This window comes from Anastrepha obliqua, chromosome 1, assembly GCF_027943255.1.
Source record: "Anastrepha obliqua isolate idAnaObli1 chromosome 1, idAnaObli1_1.0, whole genome shotgun sequence".
NCBI classification, from domain to species: Eukaryota; Metazoa; Arthropoda; class Insecta; order Diptera; family Tephritidae; genus Anastrepha; species Anastrepha obliqua.
The window spans coordinates 19,473,532-19,494,331 of record NC_072892.1 but is presented as its reverse complement, the minus strand read 5'-3'; the positions used below and the strand labels follow the sequence as shown (position 1 = coordinate 19,494,331).

The window sequence follows — 20,800 nt, the reverse complement described above, 5'->3', positions numbered from 1 at the left end:
TATCCAACAAAGCTCAACTAACTTGGATTCAAATGCAGTTGGCAACTTCGATACAAAACAACTGCGGGCAACTTCAGAGACGACAATTCTCACAGCGCTTCATTGCGTCAAAAGTCAGTGTAAATGCCAGTCAAAAATCACCGAATTCGCATCGATTGTTTGCAACAGATAACTCCGCTTGGTGGAAATTATCACCTGAAGCACTGGATGTCTAACCAAGCTTCTAAGCAAACAAGTCATTCAGCCCAAAATTGTAACAAATATTACTAATATCCAATTATCGCTGTAATTATGCAAAAGATTTTGCTTTGGCAGAATTTCAACTGAAGCAAAAGTCAATAAAAATTTAGTAAACGACAAAAATAACTCAACTCAACCCATCCTAGCAACAAATAACCGCACGCCACAGCCGCTAATGTCGTCAGCGAGATAATTTAATTAAATATTTTTCATAAATATTTCACGTAGCCATTCAAGCGACGCGCAAACGTTCAAGAATTGTGGATTCTAGGTAAGCGCTTAGGGTATGAAAAGCCTCGCTCCCTACTTCGGCGAGCGGCTCAACGTGGCGTATAATCACCAAACTATCAGCTCAGCTTAGCCAATAACTGCTAAAACAGCTCATCTTGCGTTGTTGTTCGATGAAGTAATATGTAAAATTGTCTGTGATTGTGTCTGTGTTGGCGTTGCTTTGTTAATGGCCACAACAAGATGCTCTGCGTTATCCCCTGCGGCGCAGCGTCTTTACGGGCGCTTGATGCTATGAGGCAACACAGAAAACAATTTGAACAAAAACAAAAACGCATTAATTAAATACTTGTTAAATGTTGAGTGCTGAATGTTGATTATTGTTGATTGCTTAGTATGTCAATTACCGACGACGCGACTCTTGCTGTCCATGTGCCCAAGCTTATATGCGTGCATGCATGCATGTGTGTGTGTGTGTGTGAGTGTATGTATATATTTAGTTTGTTCTTGGGCATTCGTAAATTTGTGACTATTGCGACAGCAATTCAAGGTTGAACTATAAGCTTTGGAAATGTTTGGCGAGCGATCGGATAGTTGTTGGGTTGCAAGCAGTTTATAACAGTAAATTAAGCCATTGTTGTTTTGAATGTTTTAGGTTAATGTTGTTGTATCGCGATTAGGCATTCTTTACGCGAATTTCGAACCACGTCAATCTAGCTGTGCATCTGCGAGAGATTGCATTCAAGTTTCGGCGGCGCAGTGCTTGAGGAAAACGCACTTAAGTGCTAAAGTGCATAAGTACGAATTCGTTTTATTATCATAAATAATTTATTTACGAAGATTTCAACGAAAGTCTGTCAAGCCTGAAAAGCGGGCGTTAGTTGGGCGGTTTCCGTAGTTCACTTCCGAGGCGAAGTTCAATGCAATTGCCACCAAGTTTTAATGAAATTCACCCGGAAGTGAGTCAGAGAAGCTGCATGATTGGAATTAATTTGTTTTGTTGCTTTTCAAGCCTAGTTAATTGCTTATGAGTAACCGTTTTATAAAATACGCCGCACCAGTTTCTAATTTTCAAACTTCTCCTAATTTTCACGCTTGACGGACTTTCGCAAACTTTTTAAAATAACTATTTCAAAATATTCATTTACCTGTTTTTTTTTCAATTAATTTAATTATTTTCTTGTTCTTGTGCGTTTTAGATGCGTGCGGTCTGTCGGACGTTACACATATCGAATCGCTGCAGGAGAAGTCGCAGTGCGCGCTCGAAGAGTACTGCCGTACCCAGTATCCCAGTCAGCCTACGCGGTTCGGAAAGTTGCTCCTGCGATTGCCCTCCCTGCGCACCGTTTCCTCCCAGGTGAGTTACCTTCGGCAAGCACACATTCATGGCTAGTTAAATGCTTTTATCGTCTATCCGGACTGAAATTAAATAATCGCTGCTCGCTCATGCGCTACGAAGCCTTTTAAACTTGACCCAACAGCATTTTCTGTATTTTTTTGTTGTCGAGGAAGTCATCGAAAATAGCCACTTTTATTACTCTCCATCAACTCAAAAATGCTTTTTGAAAAACCAAAATTATAAAAAATTTAGGAGGTCCAGTATTTCTTACATATTGAACAGTCCTTGCTGCAAAAAATCCCGCGCATGGCTTATATGCGCTAGCCCGAAGCTCAAGTAGCCGGAAATATATAATGAAAAAAATTGGTGGCCTAGTTAGCCACTCTGCGGAGACATTTATTTGGACATGGTTGACTCCTAAATATTACAATAACAAATATTTAAAAAGTGGCGTTAAAGCCGAATAGTTTCCGTTTAAACTTTCCAAGACTCGAGCCAAAGCATTTAGCTTCTCATTCAGACTCTCACTTAGACTCTCCTTTGAATTTGTATGCCGATTTGATGCAGACGCCGAAATAATCAATTGTTTTTCTCTTCTCTGCTCCCTTCACACCGCCCTTTAGGTCATCGAGCAATTGTTTTTTGTGCGTCTAGTCGGTAAAACCCCCATTGAAACGTTAATACGCGACATGCTGCTGTCCGGCAACAGTTTCTCCTGGCCGTACTTGCCATCGATGTGACACACAATGTGGCGCCAATTGACAACGACTTGATCATCCGCTGCTGCAGCCGCCGCCGCCGCAGCAGCAGCAGCTGCCGCTGCCGCCAATGCTGTCAGCCACAACCACCACGACCACCATAACAACCACACTGCTGTTGCACTCAATAACAGCAACCACAACAACTATCATACCAACAGCAACGGCATTGTGGATATTGGCAACGGACACACAGGCAGCAGCACGAGCAGCAGCAGCAGTTTGCTGAATTACAATAGTCACAACAACCACACCAATGGCATTGGCAATGGCAGTAGCGCAAATGCAGTCGCCAGCAGCAGCGGTCAGCACTTCAATGGAGAGGTGGGCATAATGGGCGGGATGGGCAGCTATGGCAGCGGTTTCTTTGGTACTGCCGGCACAGGGGGGGTCGGTGGCAGTGCCACCTCGGTGGCTAGCGACTACAGCAGCAGCAGCACCAATTGCTTCTACGCAGCCAATGCATCCCAGGCGCCGACGCCAAGTGTTGTCAATCCAACAACAATGTTGTCCAACTATTGTGACGCAGCTATGATGATGGCAGCGGCAGCAGTGAATGCCAATCAATGCCTTCAACAGCATCATCGCATGATGCTCGCCAGCAGCAATAGCAGCAGTCAAAATCAGGTGAGCGATCACAACAGCCACGACTGCAGCGACGACATGGACGAGACAACTGGCACAACTGTGGAGGCAGGTGCGATTGCGCCAACGGCATCCGCCTCTTCGTCCGCATCATCGAGAACATCGACGGCATCAACAAGCGCTTCATCATTGTCAACATCAACGCTGGCACTGTCAGCTGCCAATTCCTCCACTGCCGGCACAGCAACAGCCGCACCTGCAACAGCAGCAGCTGCAACGGCGGCAATCATCAGCCAACAATACCAACAGCAGCAACAACGCAGCGCCCAACACTCACAATCACACTCCCAGCTGCATGCACACCACCCCGGCCACAATCACCACCTCCACCTCCAGCAACCGCAACAGCAACACCAGCAGCTGGCATCGCCACCAAATCTAATCGATATTAGCGAAGTTCCTCTCATTGTCGATGTCAAGTAAAAGTATAAACGAGTAGTGTAGTTGTAATTGCAGAAAAACCGAAAGTAGAAAATAACCTTAAAAAAAACAAAAGAAATCACAAAAGAAAGTTGAAATTAAAATTTACATAAACAAAAAAAAAAAAACATAAAAAAAAAATTAAGGAAGCTGAAGTGAAGACATGAAATATTAGCGTAAATTTTTACCTTTTAGAGTTGTTAAAGCGCAATTTATTTGAAATGGGAACGCTGTCGTGCTTTTGTAAATATTTTTAACTAATTAATATTTATATAGTAATTTATTTATTGAAGTTATACAAATGTTTCACCCAAACTATGAAGCTTGAAGCCAAAACTCCGAGTAGAAAAAACACAGAAAAATAATAGAAGCTGAAGAAAAATTTAAAAAGTGCATGCGAATTAAGGGGGGAAACCTGCTTAGGAGGCCAAAATTTTGGTGTTTTTCGAGAAGTTTTTGAACAAAGAAGGAATAATCAGAAATGGTTTAAGTTTAGAGGATATTTTATTTATATTGTTAGGTACACTTTTAAATTTTTTTAAGCTATTTCCGCGGGAGATAGTGGCGTTAGTGCGTGCTGTCTATGGACGATAGCCATCCGAGTGTCTTACTGGTGGGAATTCCTGAAGTTGCAATCAACAGCAATTTTTTTTTTACTCATATTAACAACATATTTCTTAAGAATATGAATTTAATTTTGGAAAAAAAAATATTGAGAATTGCATGCTTTTGAGGCGCTTGAACAGAAATTAGTTTTTTTATACCATATTTCTTCATCTACATACATATTTTGCTTAAAAACAATATTTCAAATAATAATATAATCCGAGAATAAGTTCATATAAATTAGAATTGAATAAAGAAGAAATCCCGAAAAATTTTAGAACGATTGGTCGATAACTTTTTAAGCTAGAATGCCCACCAGTTTGAAAAAAAAAATCGTTTCGAGAAAAACACGTTTGATATAAAGCATCGTATCGTAAGCGCTACGGGGCCGAACCGACGGGAGCGCACTTAAGTGCTCATAGCATCGGGAATAATACGAATTCAGCTTTAAAGTTTTTACCACATATTCTTGAGTAGTTTATGCAATAAAAAAAATCGTTTTTTTGATCGATTTAAGCCGGCTTCCCCCCTTAAAAAATCAAGCGCAGTTACAAACATTTTTAATAGATTTTACACAATGAGGCTCAAAATATTTACAACTAAATTTGTATTTGTTTTTTTCAAGTTTTTTTTTTTGTTTTTTTGGTAAAATATTCCTATTTCTGGTAGCTAATTTTTGTTTTTTCCAATTTTTTGTTTTGTGTTTGTAAAAACTCCTATTTCTGGTGTCTAATTTTTTGTTTTTTTCCAATTTTTTGTTTGTTTTTTTTTTTTGTGTAAAAAACTCCTATTTCTTCTATTCTTCTAATTTTTTTCAATTTTTTTTCCAATTTATTTTTTGTTTCTTTTTTTGTGTAAAATATTCCTATTTCTGGTAGCTAATTTTTTTCAATTTTTTTCCAATTTTGTTTTGTGTAAAAAACTCCTATTTACGGTGTCTAATTTTTGTTTTTGTTTTCAATTTTCTTTTCATATTTTTTCCTTTTTTTGTGTAAAAAACTCCTATTTCTGGTGTCTAATTTTTGTTTTTTTCCCCCAATTTTTTTAGTTTTTTTTTGCAAAAAATTCTATTCTTGGCGGCTTCAAGTGACATATCCTTGAAACAAAGCAATACACAAATTGAACACAAACTAGAAGGGAGCCACAGAGTTTCGTTAAACGAAACTTTGCATGATTTTCCAAAAGGGCAACAATTTTCGTAGATTTAAGCAAACGTGAAACAAATATTAATGAATGGAATGGCACTGAATCTTACTTAATTTCAGTTTATACTTTAATACTTACTTTAAGTTTAAAAAAAGTTTTATCTCAACAACAAATTTATTAACATTATTTGTACGCGTAATTTGAACTAAGCAAAATAGCTCTTCGATTTTTAACTTTTTTTTCTAATTTTACTCTTTAATCTTTCTTTATTTTACCCAGCTTCAAATTATTCAGTCTGTTTTTCGTTTTCAAGTGTCTTTTGTGCTCAACTGTGGCAATTTTGTGCTTTAATTCAATTTTAGAATTGAGTAAAATTTTAAATTTTACATTTTACCCTTAAAGGTACAGAAAAAATTATTTTTAATTACGCAGAATTTAATTAGCAAATTTTTTATTTTATTTTATGTGAAATCAAAACCAGTGCAACTTTAGTTTTAAGTTGAAAAAGAAAACATATAATTTTTTTATTTATACATACAAAACGAGAAATTATTTTTAAATAAAATTTGATATTTTACATACATACATATGTACATATACGAAAAAAGTGTTTTAATATTTCCTAAAAAAAGGTTTGTGGTATTTATTTTGTTATTAATTATTTTTATTGTCTATTTTCACTTGCACATTTCTTTTTATTCAATTACTTTTGCGTTCATTTCATTTATTTTCATTGGCCTTTCCAGTGAGCAAAATAAGTGCAACGAATCAGTGTTTTGCATGCTAAAATAATTTGTAAATAATAGCCGAATCACAGTGTGTTAAAGAGGAATAGTTCCATTTCTGCTAGCAATAAATTTTAATCGTAGATCACAAAGGAATTCTGTACATAGCAGCAGCTTCGAGAAATGGCGATAAATCATTTCAAAAACAACCAAACAAACGAACAAAAAACGTAAACTTGTTTTGTATTATATGCGTGTGTATTGGTGTATACAAATTTGTATAATATATGTATTACTGATAGGCATTACAACAACATAAAAACAGCAAGTGAAGCGTTGAAGAAACAATTTAATTAAAATCAAGAGCGAAACTCTTATCAAAGAACGGGAAAATATATGAAACAAGGGCGAAATATCAAGGAATTGTGTATAAATTGTTGTAAAATATGTACACATTCATACCCATACAAACAGATATATGTATATACGTACATACAGACATGCGAACATAGGTATGCATTTAGCAAATAAAACAACATAAACAGTTATTTATAAATATGATGCGTTAAATACATTTATATAAATTAATTAATTTTAAGCAGACGAATTTGTTTACCAATCAACAATTTTTTTTTTTTTTTATATATAATTTATTTTAAATGTGGCTGGAATAAAAACAAAGCAAATTCACAAGTTAAATAAATTAAATAAAATATAAATTAATTGAAAGAAATAAAAAAGGCAAATCTTAAGATGACAATTTGAGTTTTATTCCGAAGCAAAATGGCGCACAGTAACACATCGATGGAAAATAAATTGTCACCGCAGCAAGATTCATTTCACAATAACCGGAAATGGTAGGCATTTTGAAAAAAAACCACGAGTTGCGCTTTAAGGGGAACGAACGAGACAAAACTGTCTCAACGAGACAAAAATTCTATATCTAAGATTGGCGCAATCACTGGCGGCTATTCGAAAATAGTTAATTTTGAAATATTTCCTATAGAAATATTTGCCAATATTTGGTTAAGGGGGTATCTAGTCTAGACGCCTTAATTTTAGGTATTTTTGAAACTAAAATAAAAAAAAGGAAAAACATTTTTACTATCCATTTTTTTTATGGTTTTTATTAATATTGGAAAAGTATAAAAAAAAATTTATAAAAAAAAAAATAAAAAAATCGGGGAATTACAGACCGGCGGAGTGGGGGCTACATAAAAAACGGCGCTCCATTGTTGACATGATTCCAACCCTTGTAGCGATCTAAATCAAACAAATTAAAAAAATTCTTCATTAGTTAGGATGTCACTATCGGATTACGCCAAACCAAAGAAAAAAAAATTCACAAAATGGCGTCATTTTGAAAACAAAAAATTTTTAACCCCCTTTTTTTTACCAAATTTTAATGAAATTTTTTAAAAATACTTCAAACTTAAATTTTTCAAAATCCGAGGCAGGCGCGATAGCATGCATAATAAAAAATTCTTATCAAACTTCAAAGCGATCGGTCAAGTGGAACTTGAGACATCATGACGACCATCTCAAAAAAAGTAGTTTTAAGAAAATCGCGTTTGCAGTTTGAGCAACAAATCCAATCGAATAACTTAGATCATAATATTTACTACTCACTCTGGATTAATCGGCGATATATTTCCAGGTATATATTATAGAAGTATAAAGTATATATATATATATATATATATATATATGTAAGGAATATATAAAGGTTGTGTGGGATACAAGAGATTTTCTGGAAAGAACGAGTCCTCAAGTCGTCCGGTAACATCTGCCGTTCATTGTGCGATTCGCTCCACTCGAAAATAATTCGAATTTTGCAAAATCCGTTGAAGCGCATATTGCTGAAAGTCTAAACTTTGAAAATATGCAAAAAAAATCGATTTTTTCAAATTTCTAGATCAGAATACCCCCTTAAAGCATCTTTACGTACAGGGTGCGCCATCATTTATGTCGGTATGAAAACATTGCGTAACCTTGAACAAAAAAACAACTGATTTGTATAAGTGAGGCATTTTTGTTTGGTTCGGTTATTTACAATTTATTAAAACAATTTTTTGAATACAATATCAATAGAGTGGCCACCTTTATTAGCAATCACAAACTGCGATCTTTTTTCTGCGTTTGTCATCACCTTGTAAAGCATTTCGGGTTTCATAGCGTCGATTTCGGCACAAATGTTTGCCTTAAGCTGGTCAATAGTCTGCGACCTGTTGGCGTAAACCTTACTTTTCAGATAACCCCACAAAAATAAGTCCGGGGGGTTAAGTCAGGTGATCTGGGGGTCCAGTCGATGTCGCCTCTTTTTGACACTAGACGTCCCGGGAATTTTCGTTGTAGAAATTCAATTGTTGCATTCGCAGTGTGGCATGGCGCATCGTCTTGTTGAAGTCAGTAACCGTCTAAACCTGTGTCACGCATTTGCGAGCAGACATAATGAGCCAACACATCCATCAATATCGGTTTCCATCGACCCAATAATGGTTTTGGCGTAAATGCCAGCCCAAACAGTTACTTTCCGGTCATGCAATGGCGTTTCAGCGATTTTGTGTGGATTCTCAGCTCCCCAAATGCGGCAATATTGTTTATTCACGCTGCTAGAGGGGTTAAAATGTGCCTCGCAGTCATTTAAATTTGCTTCCAAAAATGGGGTTCAGTGTCAACCATTCGAGCGACTGTTTGGCCGTATTTCAAGCGACGTGAATGGTCTGTCGGCAATATTCTTTGTGTCAATTGCTCTTTATACGAGAAAAAATTTAAATCATCCTTTAAAATGCGCTGCATTGTGGTTTCACTGACGGCAAAATGCTGAGCGCGACGACGATGCGACACTGTTGGCTCCTGGGCAACGCTCTCCCTCACTGCTTCAATAAGTTCATTGGAACGTTTTGGACGTTGATGAACGGCATGTTGACGATCTCCTACTGTCCCGTGCTCAAAAAAATTCGAGACCAAACAACGATACTTTTTGCGAATCTAAGTAGCGCTGAAGCTCTAACACCGAGAGACATTCGAACCTCTCATATTGTAGAGCTCCTAAACATTTCATTTGGGTTCTAGCTAATGAAGGGCAAGCACACAGAAGGTGTTCAAGAGTCTCCCTCTATTCCAGTTCATTGCAAAATCTGCAGTTGTCGTTGTTTGTAATTCTCATCTTATATGCATGTGCCGCTAACAAATTGTGGCCTGTCAGTATGCCTACGATAGTTGTGCTTTCCTTTCTAGACAGGGCTAGTACGAATCTGGCGTATTTATAGTATGTGCATTTTGTGTATACATGAGATTCGCGGTTTTACAAGTGGCTAGATGGATTGTCTCCTGTGTATCCGCAACAACACCTCCTGTGTGCAACAATAGCAAAAATCATAGAAAAAAATACAAGCTATCTTATTGAAAAATCGTCGAGTGACTGAAAGAGATTTAGTAGAAGCCCTAGGCATGTCACTGGGTTTTGGGTTTCAGAAAGCTGTGTGCACAAAAGATGTCGCATTCGCTAACAAAGGTTCATCACTTTGGTTGCGACTTGGGTCTATCACCATGATCCGAAGTAAAAACAAGAAGCAAAAGAGTGGTGTGAACCTGGTTCTTCGGCTACGAAACGGGTTCGTTTCCAGAAATCCATCAAGAAGGTGTTAACATCAGTATTTTGGCATGCGAAAGGAGTATTGTTTGTGGATTACTTGCAATTTTTTAATCACGAAAAAGAGCCTTTTGACAATAGCTAAACTCCATGAATTAGAGTTTGAATTGTTGGAGCAGCCACCGTATTCCCCAGATTTGGCCGCTAACGACTTCCATCTGTTTCCAGACTTAAAAAAATGCATGCAGGGAAAGCGTTTTTCATAAAATGATGAGCTTATAACAGCAGTAAAAGGCATTTTCAGCCCTTGCAAATTCTCACATCAGGAATTGAGTTCACAAATTGGAATCTCGTTACAGGAAGTGTATTGTTGTTCTGCAGGTAGACTCCACTAAATAATAAAGAGTATTTGAAACCATTAAATTATGTTTTTTTTTATCGAACCAGCTCTCAGACACAATTAAATCCATTGTACTGCACTCGGGTTCCCTTTTTAATTTTCTTTAAATCTACTCGACCTCCGGAGAAATCTGAGTAGATCTTGTGATGCCAAGGAGCCAAGGTGGTCGCTTCTTAACGCATCAATGCCCAAGAACTCAAGCCTGATTCGAGCGAAGGCGGGGAGACGCATAGAAAGTGGTCCGCCTCATCCTCCTCTTCACAAGCAGGGCGTAGAGTACACTCTCTAAGATGCCTACCTTTTCCATGTGCTTCGCCCACAGAAAATGGCCCGTCTTCAGTCCAACCAGCTGTCTGCAGTTCCCTCTGCTTAATGACAGTCCATCTGCAGCCTTTTCAGCCTTCCAAGCTCGTTTGTGGGCTGTAGTAATCCATTCACTAACCGTGGCTTTGGTGGCTGCAGAAGGGAGTGGCAGAATGGGCTCTGGGGCAAAGAAGTTGGCCTCAGAGCCCATCCTAGCTAAGGAGTCAGAGGTCTCGTTACCCACGATATCCACGTGTTCCGGGACACATGTTAGCATCAGGCTATTACGTCTACCGACATAGTTCAGCCTGGATTTACAGGACTCGACTACCCCCGATGTGGTTGGGGGGCTCTCTAAGGCCATGAACGCAGCTTGGCTGTCGCTGCAGGCACATGTCGATCTGCGATGCTTGCATTTCATTTCCATCCCCTAGCTATGTTGCTTAAACCACTTAGATCTTTTTAAGAAGGCAACTAGTGCCTCCAGTGAGACATTTTGCAAATTTCCCAGGTCTTTAAAGAAATAAGCGGCAAGATATTTGTCACGGTTTCTTTGAAGTGCAGAACAGTCACAGCGTGTGATGTTAGTAGTGTTCAGTGGTGCTGCTACTAATTAAATATAACCTCGGGGCGCGCCAGCAGTGCCAAATCTCTGACTTTGCATGGAACTTTTTAAACGACCTGCATCGAAAATATTCAGTTCGAAATGAGCTGCGTCGGATGATTTCGTGTAGTTTAAAGTAATTAAGCATTCCACTGTTCATGATGTGGTGAATTTTACATCAGTATCTGCGCCTACATCTTTAGAAGATCTAATTAACTCAAGAAGTGACACCACTTGGTTATTTGAAATACTGGGTTGACCATATTCGACGGACCCATGTGTTTTTTTTAATCAAAGAAACACACAATTTTTTTGATGTTGACGATAATAATCATTTTATTTGGTTCAAGTAGATTTGTTGACATCACTTTTTGATGTCTCTCAAATGGCCGCCTTGAGCCTGTACGGCGTATTGTGCCCGTTTTGCAGCAATCGGGCGACACGGTGGCCAGTCAAAATCGCCATTTTTCGACATCAAACGACGAGGAAACAATTTCTTCAAAAAATTGATTGTGGTGCGAGCTGTGTGTGGTGGAGCGCCGTCTTGCTGAAACCAGAACTGCCACTGTTCCATGGTAAAAATCTGCTTGGACTCACGCTTCCAACGCGGTATGTCATTAAGCGATCTGACATCTCTGTCAAAAGATACAGGGTTGCCAGATGGGTCCGTCGAATATGGGCAACCCTGTAGTGAAATGTCTGGATAGACACCTGCAATATTTTATTTTTCATTGAACTTTTTTGAAAAACTTTGTTGTTGCTGCTTATTTCGCCAAAACCAAATGTAAAACCGCACAGAAGCCTTTGAAATTGGTTAGAATGCCAAGACAAGTCACGCGTTTCGAGTGCAGAGCTGCCACAATACGCGGACAAACAATTAGAACTCTGCGATTGATAAACATAAAACAAATTTTTTAGCAGTGGCATTTATTTATTTCAATGTATTTTTATTATTTAAACAGGCTTTGAAAAAAAGTAATACAATTTTATTTCCATGTTTGTAGCAGCACCTCTAGCAAGATTTGGATAATTGCTCACAGTTCTTGATCCGAGCTCTAATCTCATGCGCTCCATAAAAAAATTCTGAAATGTGTTTTTCAACTAAACTATCGTGGACGGACTGCGAAGGTAACCAATGGATTTAAACCCTACCAGAAGCTCTCAATAGTTTCGAGATCCGAAGAGCTGCTTAGCCATGGTAAAGAGGCAAAAGAAGTCCAATTATATCAAAGAACTCCAGCCCTTCTATTAGTTATTCTCGTTGTAATTGCAAAAGGAAAAGTTAGCCAATTACATTTATTAAAAATTTTAGAAATTTGCAACCATATTTTTATGACCTATGATTAAGAATATTTAAATCGTAGGAACATTTTGCTGAGCTTTTCGCCGAACCTAACCCACATTTTGCGTATTATTATTTTATTCTTTATGCATATTTTTTATGCTTATACTGATACGCATACTTAAATTGTCACTTTCGTACGTACTTGTCACGTATTATTAATTCTAAACCAAAGCAACTCAACTATCCATTGCCTACCACGGCTTGTGGCAGAGGCAGTACGCGCCTCTTGCGAATCGCCGCAATTTACAGATATGTGAACTGCTCCGAAATTACCAATAATGAGACATGAAACTCGTGCGCTTAGCCCCTATAATGGATTGCAGTGAATTTGAATCAATTGCAGGTCAATTCCAAGCCCCAGCGGTCCACATCATAGCGTCCTTGCGGGAGTGGACGTGCTTCGCAGAGTAGGAAGTTGAAAGCGGTGGCGGCGCAGAAGAATTGATCAGAAACAGATTGTGCGATTAGCAACTGCAATCGGGTATCCCTAGTTTGCTCGAAGGCTCGTAAACTGCCAGCAATGCAATCGTGCTTGTGAGTGAAGGCTGCGTGAATGGCCGGCCCAAGCGACAAGGAACACTGGTGTTGCGATAAATTGTGTGAGACATAAATTAGCCCTTAAATGACAACTTCGGCTTCCAGAAACGTAAATTTTATAGTTTAGCTCTGTTTCATACCAAAGGCGACAAGTGTGGCAGAGGTGCGCGTCGACATGTCTATCACAACCTCTTTCAGCTGTGTGTTATGTTGCGATCGTAATGATCGCTCCGCTGATCGGTCACAGCACAACAGCAACAAACAAAAAAATAAACGAAATCAGCAGAAAGCAGATATTTTTGAGGCACAAAATCGCACGTGAATAAGATGGAAAAATTAAAGGAAGCTGCAGTCGCCAACAATTGCGGTTTGTGTAGCGGTTGCGGCGGTGTTGACTGATCGTTGATTGGCGATGGGTGATGAGCGATCGGTTGTCGATGATTTTGAGTTATTGCCGTTGGTGGAAGGTGTTGATTTGATTACTTTTACATAAGTGCTGCCACTTCGGCCACGTCCAGCTCGGAAAGGTAAGCAAGTCGTGATATGCAATCGGTGGTAATTTTGATTTTTGATTTGCTTGATTTGCTTGATTTCTGATTGCTATTCACGCTACATTTAGTTTATTTCTTATTGTGTTTGAGGTGTTAAGCCCAGCGGTTACTTTCGACAACTGCCCACCGTAATATAAATGTGGAAAATGATTTGACTTTAATGATCGCCACCAACTACAATGAAGCAGATGAACTAACTCTAAGAACAATAACAGCCACAAAATACGAGTGTAAAACCCTGACGCCTGATGCCTGGTGGATACGCTTCACGTCCGTATGGGCGCTCGCTATGCCTTTGTTTTTAATATTTTTTATTTCTTCTCAAGCCACTTTGAGATCGTTAGCATTTTGGCATCATTTTGCGGCATTGAAGGTGTTAAAATTACCAATTACCAATTGGCATTTCGGTCTGCCTATCTACCCGGGTATCTGTGGAGGTGCAAAAACTAGCAATAGCTAATTTCAGCCATACCTAAAAGGAGATATAATTCATGTATGAGTACGAAAGCGGATGCTTAGTTGCATAGGTGTCCAAATAATGCAAGCACGAAGGGATTCGTCTGAGATTCGAAAATTATTGCTTTAGAAGGTGACTGATTGCTTGATATACTCAGCGCTTGGTGCACTGTTGGAATAGTTATGCGCTTGTGTAGTCTTGCAGCTGCCACATGGTGTGAACGTGGGAATTCGCGAATTCAAAGACGTAGCCACGAGTGTGAGCAACTGCTTTTCATGCAAATAAGGTGCGAAATTGTGCTTATACGAATCGAAAGATTAACAATGAAAATATGAATTATCGAAATTTGCACAACGCCGTGATTAGGTAAGGGTTAATTGACTAATCATAGTATTTTTTGAATATGCGGCCGCACCGTAGTGTGTTTTAGGCTCTATAGAATAGTTGTTAATTGTAGTTACACCCCTGTTGTTAATATTGAAAAATGCTACGAATTTTACCGAAAATGTCGTCATACCACGCACTTTTCCAAATTTACCGACTTTCCCTGTTTCTGAAAACAAAACCAACACACAAAAATATTCCCATTCCTCTATCCCAAAACAAAAAAAAAAAAATAAAAAGTGACCTTTCCCATCCTTACTCCCGCACAATAGTCAGCGCATTATTTGCACTGTGGCTGCTAAAACTAGAAAAAACAAAAAAAAAAAAAAAAACAAAGAAAAACCACAGATTTACACAATGCATCGGTGGCGCCAGCAAGAGGAAGCGGGCAACCGCGATTATAGCGCAGACACACCAAATTTAGCGAAGTCCTCAACCATCTGTGTGATCCTTCTGGCAGAAAAATATGAAACACAGATGGCGCTCCATGCAATAAGAAGACGTTGTTCCGAAGCAACGACAGGGGGGCATTCCCACTACTTAAGACTGGTAGCTACAGGCTAATCATCTACCCTGTCAGAAATCAAAATGGATTAACGAAACGAACGCAAGACTGAGTCTCGTCGAGGCCCTATGCTCCCGAGAGGAGTGAACAAGAAAAAAAAGGAGAAAATAATTAGTTGAATGGATCAGTAATAACATTGAAATTGCTCTTATGATAGCAGCATCTGTAAGATAACCGAGTACTTTTGTAGCTCGAAACCTATGTTCCCACACCAATTCTTTGCAGAGAAAAAATAAACCTAATCGCCGGTTGAATTTCGTCGAACCCAGCGATGCCGTCGGGTGATATTCGCCGTAACCTTTCACTCAGTAAAAAAGACCCAAAACGAAATTTGCACCAGAAGTGAAAGGATGAGTCCCAAAATTTTTCGATAAATTCAAGTTATCGAAGTTTTAAAAATCATCTTTGTAATGTGCAAAGCATTTCTGCAAGTGAAGCAAAGTTTACGAAGAAGATTTATTTACATTTTTTACCCGACAGAGGATTTTGATGACTGGTCGCAGCGACAAAATTAAAAATAAATCTACTGTCGACGAATTTCGTTGGACGAACTTTGTCCTCGCTTTGGTTATGTGCCATCTCATACGAGGTGTGTTCAAAAAGTATCGCGAGTTTTGAATTTTCGCGGGTTACGTATATTCGAATTTCGATTTTTTTGTGGCGCTGTGTTGGTACTCATGTCTCTCACTCATGCCAACGAGTTCGGCCATTTTGAATGATCAGTTAATTGTTGACAGCTGCTTTGCCTGCACGTTTTCTGCTCGCATCGATTTTCAACTATTCAAAAATATGGATCAAAGAACCTGTATCAAATTTTGTGTGAAAAATGAAATTAAGTGCGCGGATGCATTTCGAATGTTCACAGTGTCATACGGAGAAGCTACCTTGGACCAAAGCCACTTTTATCGGTGGTACAAAATGTTCTCAGAAGGCCGAGAAGATGTGAACGACGAAAAGCGTGCCGGACGCCCGAGCACTTCAACAACAGACGGAAAAATTGATTAAGTGAAGAAAATGGTATAGAAGCTGCTAAGGACCTAGACACATCGATTGGCTCATGGCATTCGATTTTTTTTTCAATGATTTGGGCATGATACGGGTTGCCGCAAAATTCGTACCAAAAGTGCTCAATTTCGACCAAAAGCAGCATCGCATAAACATTGCTAATGAGATGTTGGACTCTGTCCGCGACGACCCAAATTCGCTCCGGAGGGTTTTAACTGGTGACGAATAGTGGGTTTATGGTTATGACGTGGAAACCAAAGCTCAATCACCTCAATGGGTACGGCTTTCTCAAGTGGGCCACAAAATTACCAAAGTGAATATTTTGCGATGAAATTCAGCCAGGACTGAGTTCTATCATCCAGAAGCACACTCAGAAAATTTTGTTGTAAAATTCTAAATAGTTTTTTTTTATTAACTATCGAAGTTTTTTGCAGCGCTTGAATAATTATCACATTTCTCGTAAAGTAAGTATCCGATTACAACGATTTTTCAACTGCAAACTGATTAAGGATTATATTTTCCAAAAACGTAATTTTTGTTCCGAAACTTGATGTTTTGTTGTTGTAAATAATTTTTTTTAATAAACAATTAAAAACTTAACTAATTTCTGCGCCTCTGGGATGAAAATTTTTTAAGGATATTAACGTAATAAACATCTGTGCATTTATGTATGGAAAAAAATGCGTGCAATTCGAAAAGAATTAATTACAATTAATTTTTTTGTGCCAGGATGCGCGCTTCGACTTACGCGGATGCGCACGAACACACAAACGGCGGCTCGCGGGCGGCTTGCGAAAAACCATGTTTCGGACACGTCTCAACGCGATATGCTTCCGGAAGATCAGTTTTGCCAACTTTTCCATTACTGGTGTTTACTTGTTTTTAAAGATTGGCCATATAAATAATTTACGTATAACAGAATTTGCACTTTGACTGTCGCGGAAATGCGTAATGATAATTAAATCAAATGTATTCAAAGGAATGTATAAGCTGTCATGCAACGTTTTATATATACCATACTTCTTTATTACTCACGTTTATGTTTACATATCAGATCTATACATTGTAAGTTCAGTCAGCAAATGCCCTTAAAATTTCTCGCTGAAAAACAACAACAATTCACGGACGGACACAAAAAGTTAAACAGATATAGACATTTTTTAAATTTTGAAAGTGATATTTGAATTCCTGGAAATTTCTCTTGGAATTCTTTATGGATGTTTTCGATTTTATCTGATAATAATCTTCTCTGTTCACGATGGCCAGCTCCTATATTTGTTACTGTTTTATATTGTTTAACACCTGCAGTCATGCGACTTACTTCATCAGACCGATAAAAATTCTGAACAGCTTCAATTATATTTGGATCGATTGGGCGACCTTTTTTCTCACTGGTTGCGATCCCATGACTTTCGATTTCCGAAGCTTTTTAGCTGCAGCGGCCATTCGTCGAGACACATGAAAATATTCACGAATTTGTTTAATCGTCCATGAGTCTGGGATGAAAGTGAGCACATGTATTTTATCTGTACGATTGTTTTTACTATTAAGCAATACCAGCAATTCTTCAAGGTTTTTGTCAAATCCTCCGATTTCAGAATTTCTAGAAAGACGCGCACTACAGTCAGTCCCTTGTTTCAATTCATCAACGCTCGCAGCTAATTTTACTTTTTTTTCTTTGTTGGACAAGAGACTCGGCGAATTTTTACCGGGCTCACGCAAAATTTTTCTGGTAAATTCAATCAATCAATTATCAATTTTTATTTCGTTATCAACAGCCCCACAAGTGAAATTAGGATCTTCTTGTTCATTATCTTCAGTAGTAATAATTTCGTTAGGGAAATTTTCAATGGGACTCGGAGGATCATTTTTGAAAGTTAGGCCAACCTGTAAATTATGCATTTATAATTATAAGTACACTTAATACGGTAGTTTAACAAGTATGTGGAACATACAATAGGGGAGACGTGAACTTTTCCTTGGTATAAAGATGTCCTGCAAAAACGGCACACAAATTGTCCAGCTATTTCACGATTTGTGTAAACACGACTATGGTTTTGTTTTCCGAAAGGGTTACAACAACGATTTGCATGTGGCATTATATTAGTCTATACTAAGTTTTGTACACATTAACGTAGCGATCTACATAATATCACAGTTTTTATTATCACCGAAACACATCACCACAGCAGTCGGAAGGAGACTAGACACAACTAATGACAATGTCGGCAAAACTGATCTTCCGGAAGCATATCGCGTTGAGACGTGTTCGAAACACGGTTTTTCGCAAGCCGCCCGCGAGCCGCCGTTTGTGTGTTCGTGCGCATCCGCGTAAGTCGAAGCGCGCATCCTGGCACAAAAAATTAATTGTAATTAATTCTTTTCGAATTGCACGCATTTTTTTCCATACATAAATGCACAGATGTTTATTACGTTAATATCCTTAAAAAATTTTCATCGCAGAGGCGCAGAAATTAGTTAAGTTTTTAATTGTTTATTAAAAAAAATTATTTACAACAACAAAACATCAAGTTTCGGAACAAAAATAACGTTTTTGGAAAATATCATCCTTTATCAATCTGCAGTTGAAAAATCGTTGCAATCGGATACTTACTTTACGAGAAATGTGATAATTATTCAAGCGCTGCAAAAAACTTCGATAGTTAATAAAAAAAAACTATTTAGAATTTTACAACAAAATTTTCTGAGTGTGCTTCTGGATGATAGAACTCAGTCCTGGCTGAATTTCATCGCAAAATATTCACTTTGGTAATTTTGTGGCCCACTTGAGAAAGCCTTACGCCAATGGAAGCTCCCGCACGAACCAAGACCAGACCAAAAAAGCGCGCCAAGTTCCGTCGAATGTAAAAGTTTTACTTACCGTTTTCTTCGATTGCAGGGGCGTTGTGCATCATGAGTTCTTGCCACAGGGTAAAACTGTCAATAAAGAATATTACCTATAAGTTATTCGCAATTTGCGCGAAGCAATCCACCAGCAACGCCCAGATTTGTGGAAGAACGAAAATTGGCTCTTGCATCACGATAACGCTCAACGCCCCTACTCACACATCGTTGCTTGTGCGCGACTTTTTGGCCAAAAACAACACTCTAATGATGCCACAGCCACCGTGTTCCCAAGATCTGGCCCCTTGTGACTTTTTGTTGTTCCCGAAATTGAAGAGGCCTATGAAAGGACGATGCTACGCTACGATTGACGAGATAAAGATGGCATTGAAGGCGGAGCTGAACGAGATAAAAAAAATGATTTTTTGAATTGCTTCGAAGATTGGAAAAAATGTGGAAATATCTCATGGGGAGTACTTTGAAGGGGACAAAATAGATATTAATGAATAAATAAATCATTTTTGAAAAAACACAAAATTCGCGATACTTTTTGAACACACCTCCGACGAAGTTCACTCAGCGATTTGACTGATGGCACTTAATTTTTAGTAGTTGGTTTAATTTAAAAATTGCAATATTACAAAGCCATTCACCGAATATTCACAAACAACTAACTACTCTTCATTTTGTTTGTTTATTCTCAGCACTGATGTAAACGGTTGTAAAAATTCGTGAAAAATAAATTTGCGGTTTTCGGAATGCTCCACCTTCTGTGTGATATACACCTTGAGTTAATTTCAATAATTGTTTTAAATAATATGGTATGGTTTTAGGTAAAAATACAGGGTGGTCCATAAAGTGGATATTTTTAAAAAATTAAAAACAAATTAGCAAAAATAATAATAATTAAGAAAAATTATTTTTTTAGTATTAAATTATTCCAAAGAGCAAACTTCCCCATTGATTGAGGAACACAATTTCATTTAAGTGACTGCTGCGGCCGGCTTCGCAGTAGCGTATCCTGTTAAGCTAGTTTTCCGTAGTGTTGAACGGTTTCTGGCGCCATTTTTCGAATGGCTTGCGTGATATTCGTCTCCAGAGCCTGAATCGAGGAGAGATGATTAACGATTTTTTATGGCCGGAATTGGATAGTATTGATCTGGACAACGTTTATTTTCAACAGGACGGCGCTACGTACTACACAAGCAACGAAACCTTTGATCTTTTACGGGAAAAGTTTGCGAACGAAGTTATCTCTCGAAGGGGTGATCACAATTGACCACCGAAATCTTGTGAATTAACACCTTGTGACTTTCTCTTTGGAGCTACATGAAAGAGAAGGTCTACGCCAACAGCACAGGGTCGCAGAGTCGATTGGAGACCTCAAAGATGGAAATCGTGAGTCTATCGAGGACATAGCGCAGCCACTTTGCAATTCGGTTATGGAAAATTTCATGAAAAAGATATTGTCCTCTAAGCGTGGTCGTGGTGGTTATTTTCCACTGTTAACGGCATACCTTCCTCTTTATGATGAAATAAACGTCCGATCAAATATATTAAGTATTTAATAGGATTTTTCTTTGAATATCAAAATAACACCTCTTATTGGAAACCCCTTTATATGGGCCATCTTGTAGGCTTCTCCGAATGGTAGTACGTTAAGCAAAATAGTTGACTGTTTCTAAGCCCATGTAGAGACGGGTTATGCAAGAGTTTGTCCATTTGGCTTCGATTTCTGAGTCGAGTCAATATCTAATCGAACTTTAAAAGCTAATAAGTCAAGTTCCCTATGCAGAACCTATGCTCAGCCTAGTATAGCTAACAGCATCGGCAATAGCAGCACTAAAGATTAGTCAAAAAATGCAGTAGGTTGGACACTAAAATTCAGCAAATCTGCTGTGCCAACAACGGCTGACAACAAAGGCCTTTAGGAGTCTTGGACTTGAATACTACGAGCAAGCAAAGCAACAAATCCATTTTTGAAATTTCTTTTGTTTTATTGAAGTGAAAACTTCTTTAGAATCGTTGGGAGTGATTTGAGAAAAAGTGAAACGAAAAAGCGACCTTCTTGGCTGCGAATATTACATATAAACGTAGCGACGA

At 38.3% G+C, this 20,800-nt stretch overlaps 2 protein-coding genes across 2 annotated transcripts in view; both read left to right on the top strand.

Annotated features, from left to right (window-relative positions):
- LOC129253351 (steroid receptor seven-up, isoforms B/C-like) overlaps window positions 1-2,547 on the top strand; it is an 82,176-nt gene extending 79,629 nt beyond the window's left edge. The window contains exons 4-5 of the mRNA XM_054891695.1: window positions 1,668-1,825; window positions 2,431-2,547. Coding sequence (XP_054747670.1) covers window positions 1,668-1,825; window positions 2,431-2,547 — 275 coding nt within the window. The remainder of the gene's footprint in view (window positions 1-1,667; window positions 1,826-2,430) is intronic.
- Window positions 2,548-2,898: 351 nt separating this feature from the next.
- Window positions 2,899-4,115, top strand: LOC129253352 (spore coat protein SP96-like). The gene has a single exon (XM_054891696.1). It carries the CDS (start codon window positions 2,899-2,901, stop codon window positions 3,631-3,633), a length of 735 nt encoding a protein of 244 aa, XP_054747671.1. The 3' UTR covers window positions 3,634-4,115.
- The last annotated feature ends 16,685 nt before the right edge of the window (window positions 4,116-20,800 follow it).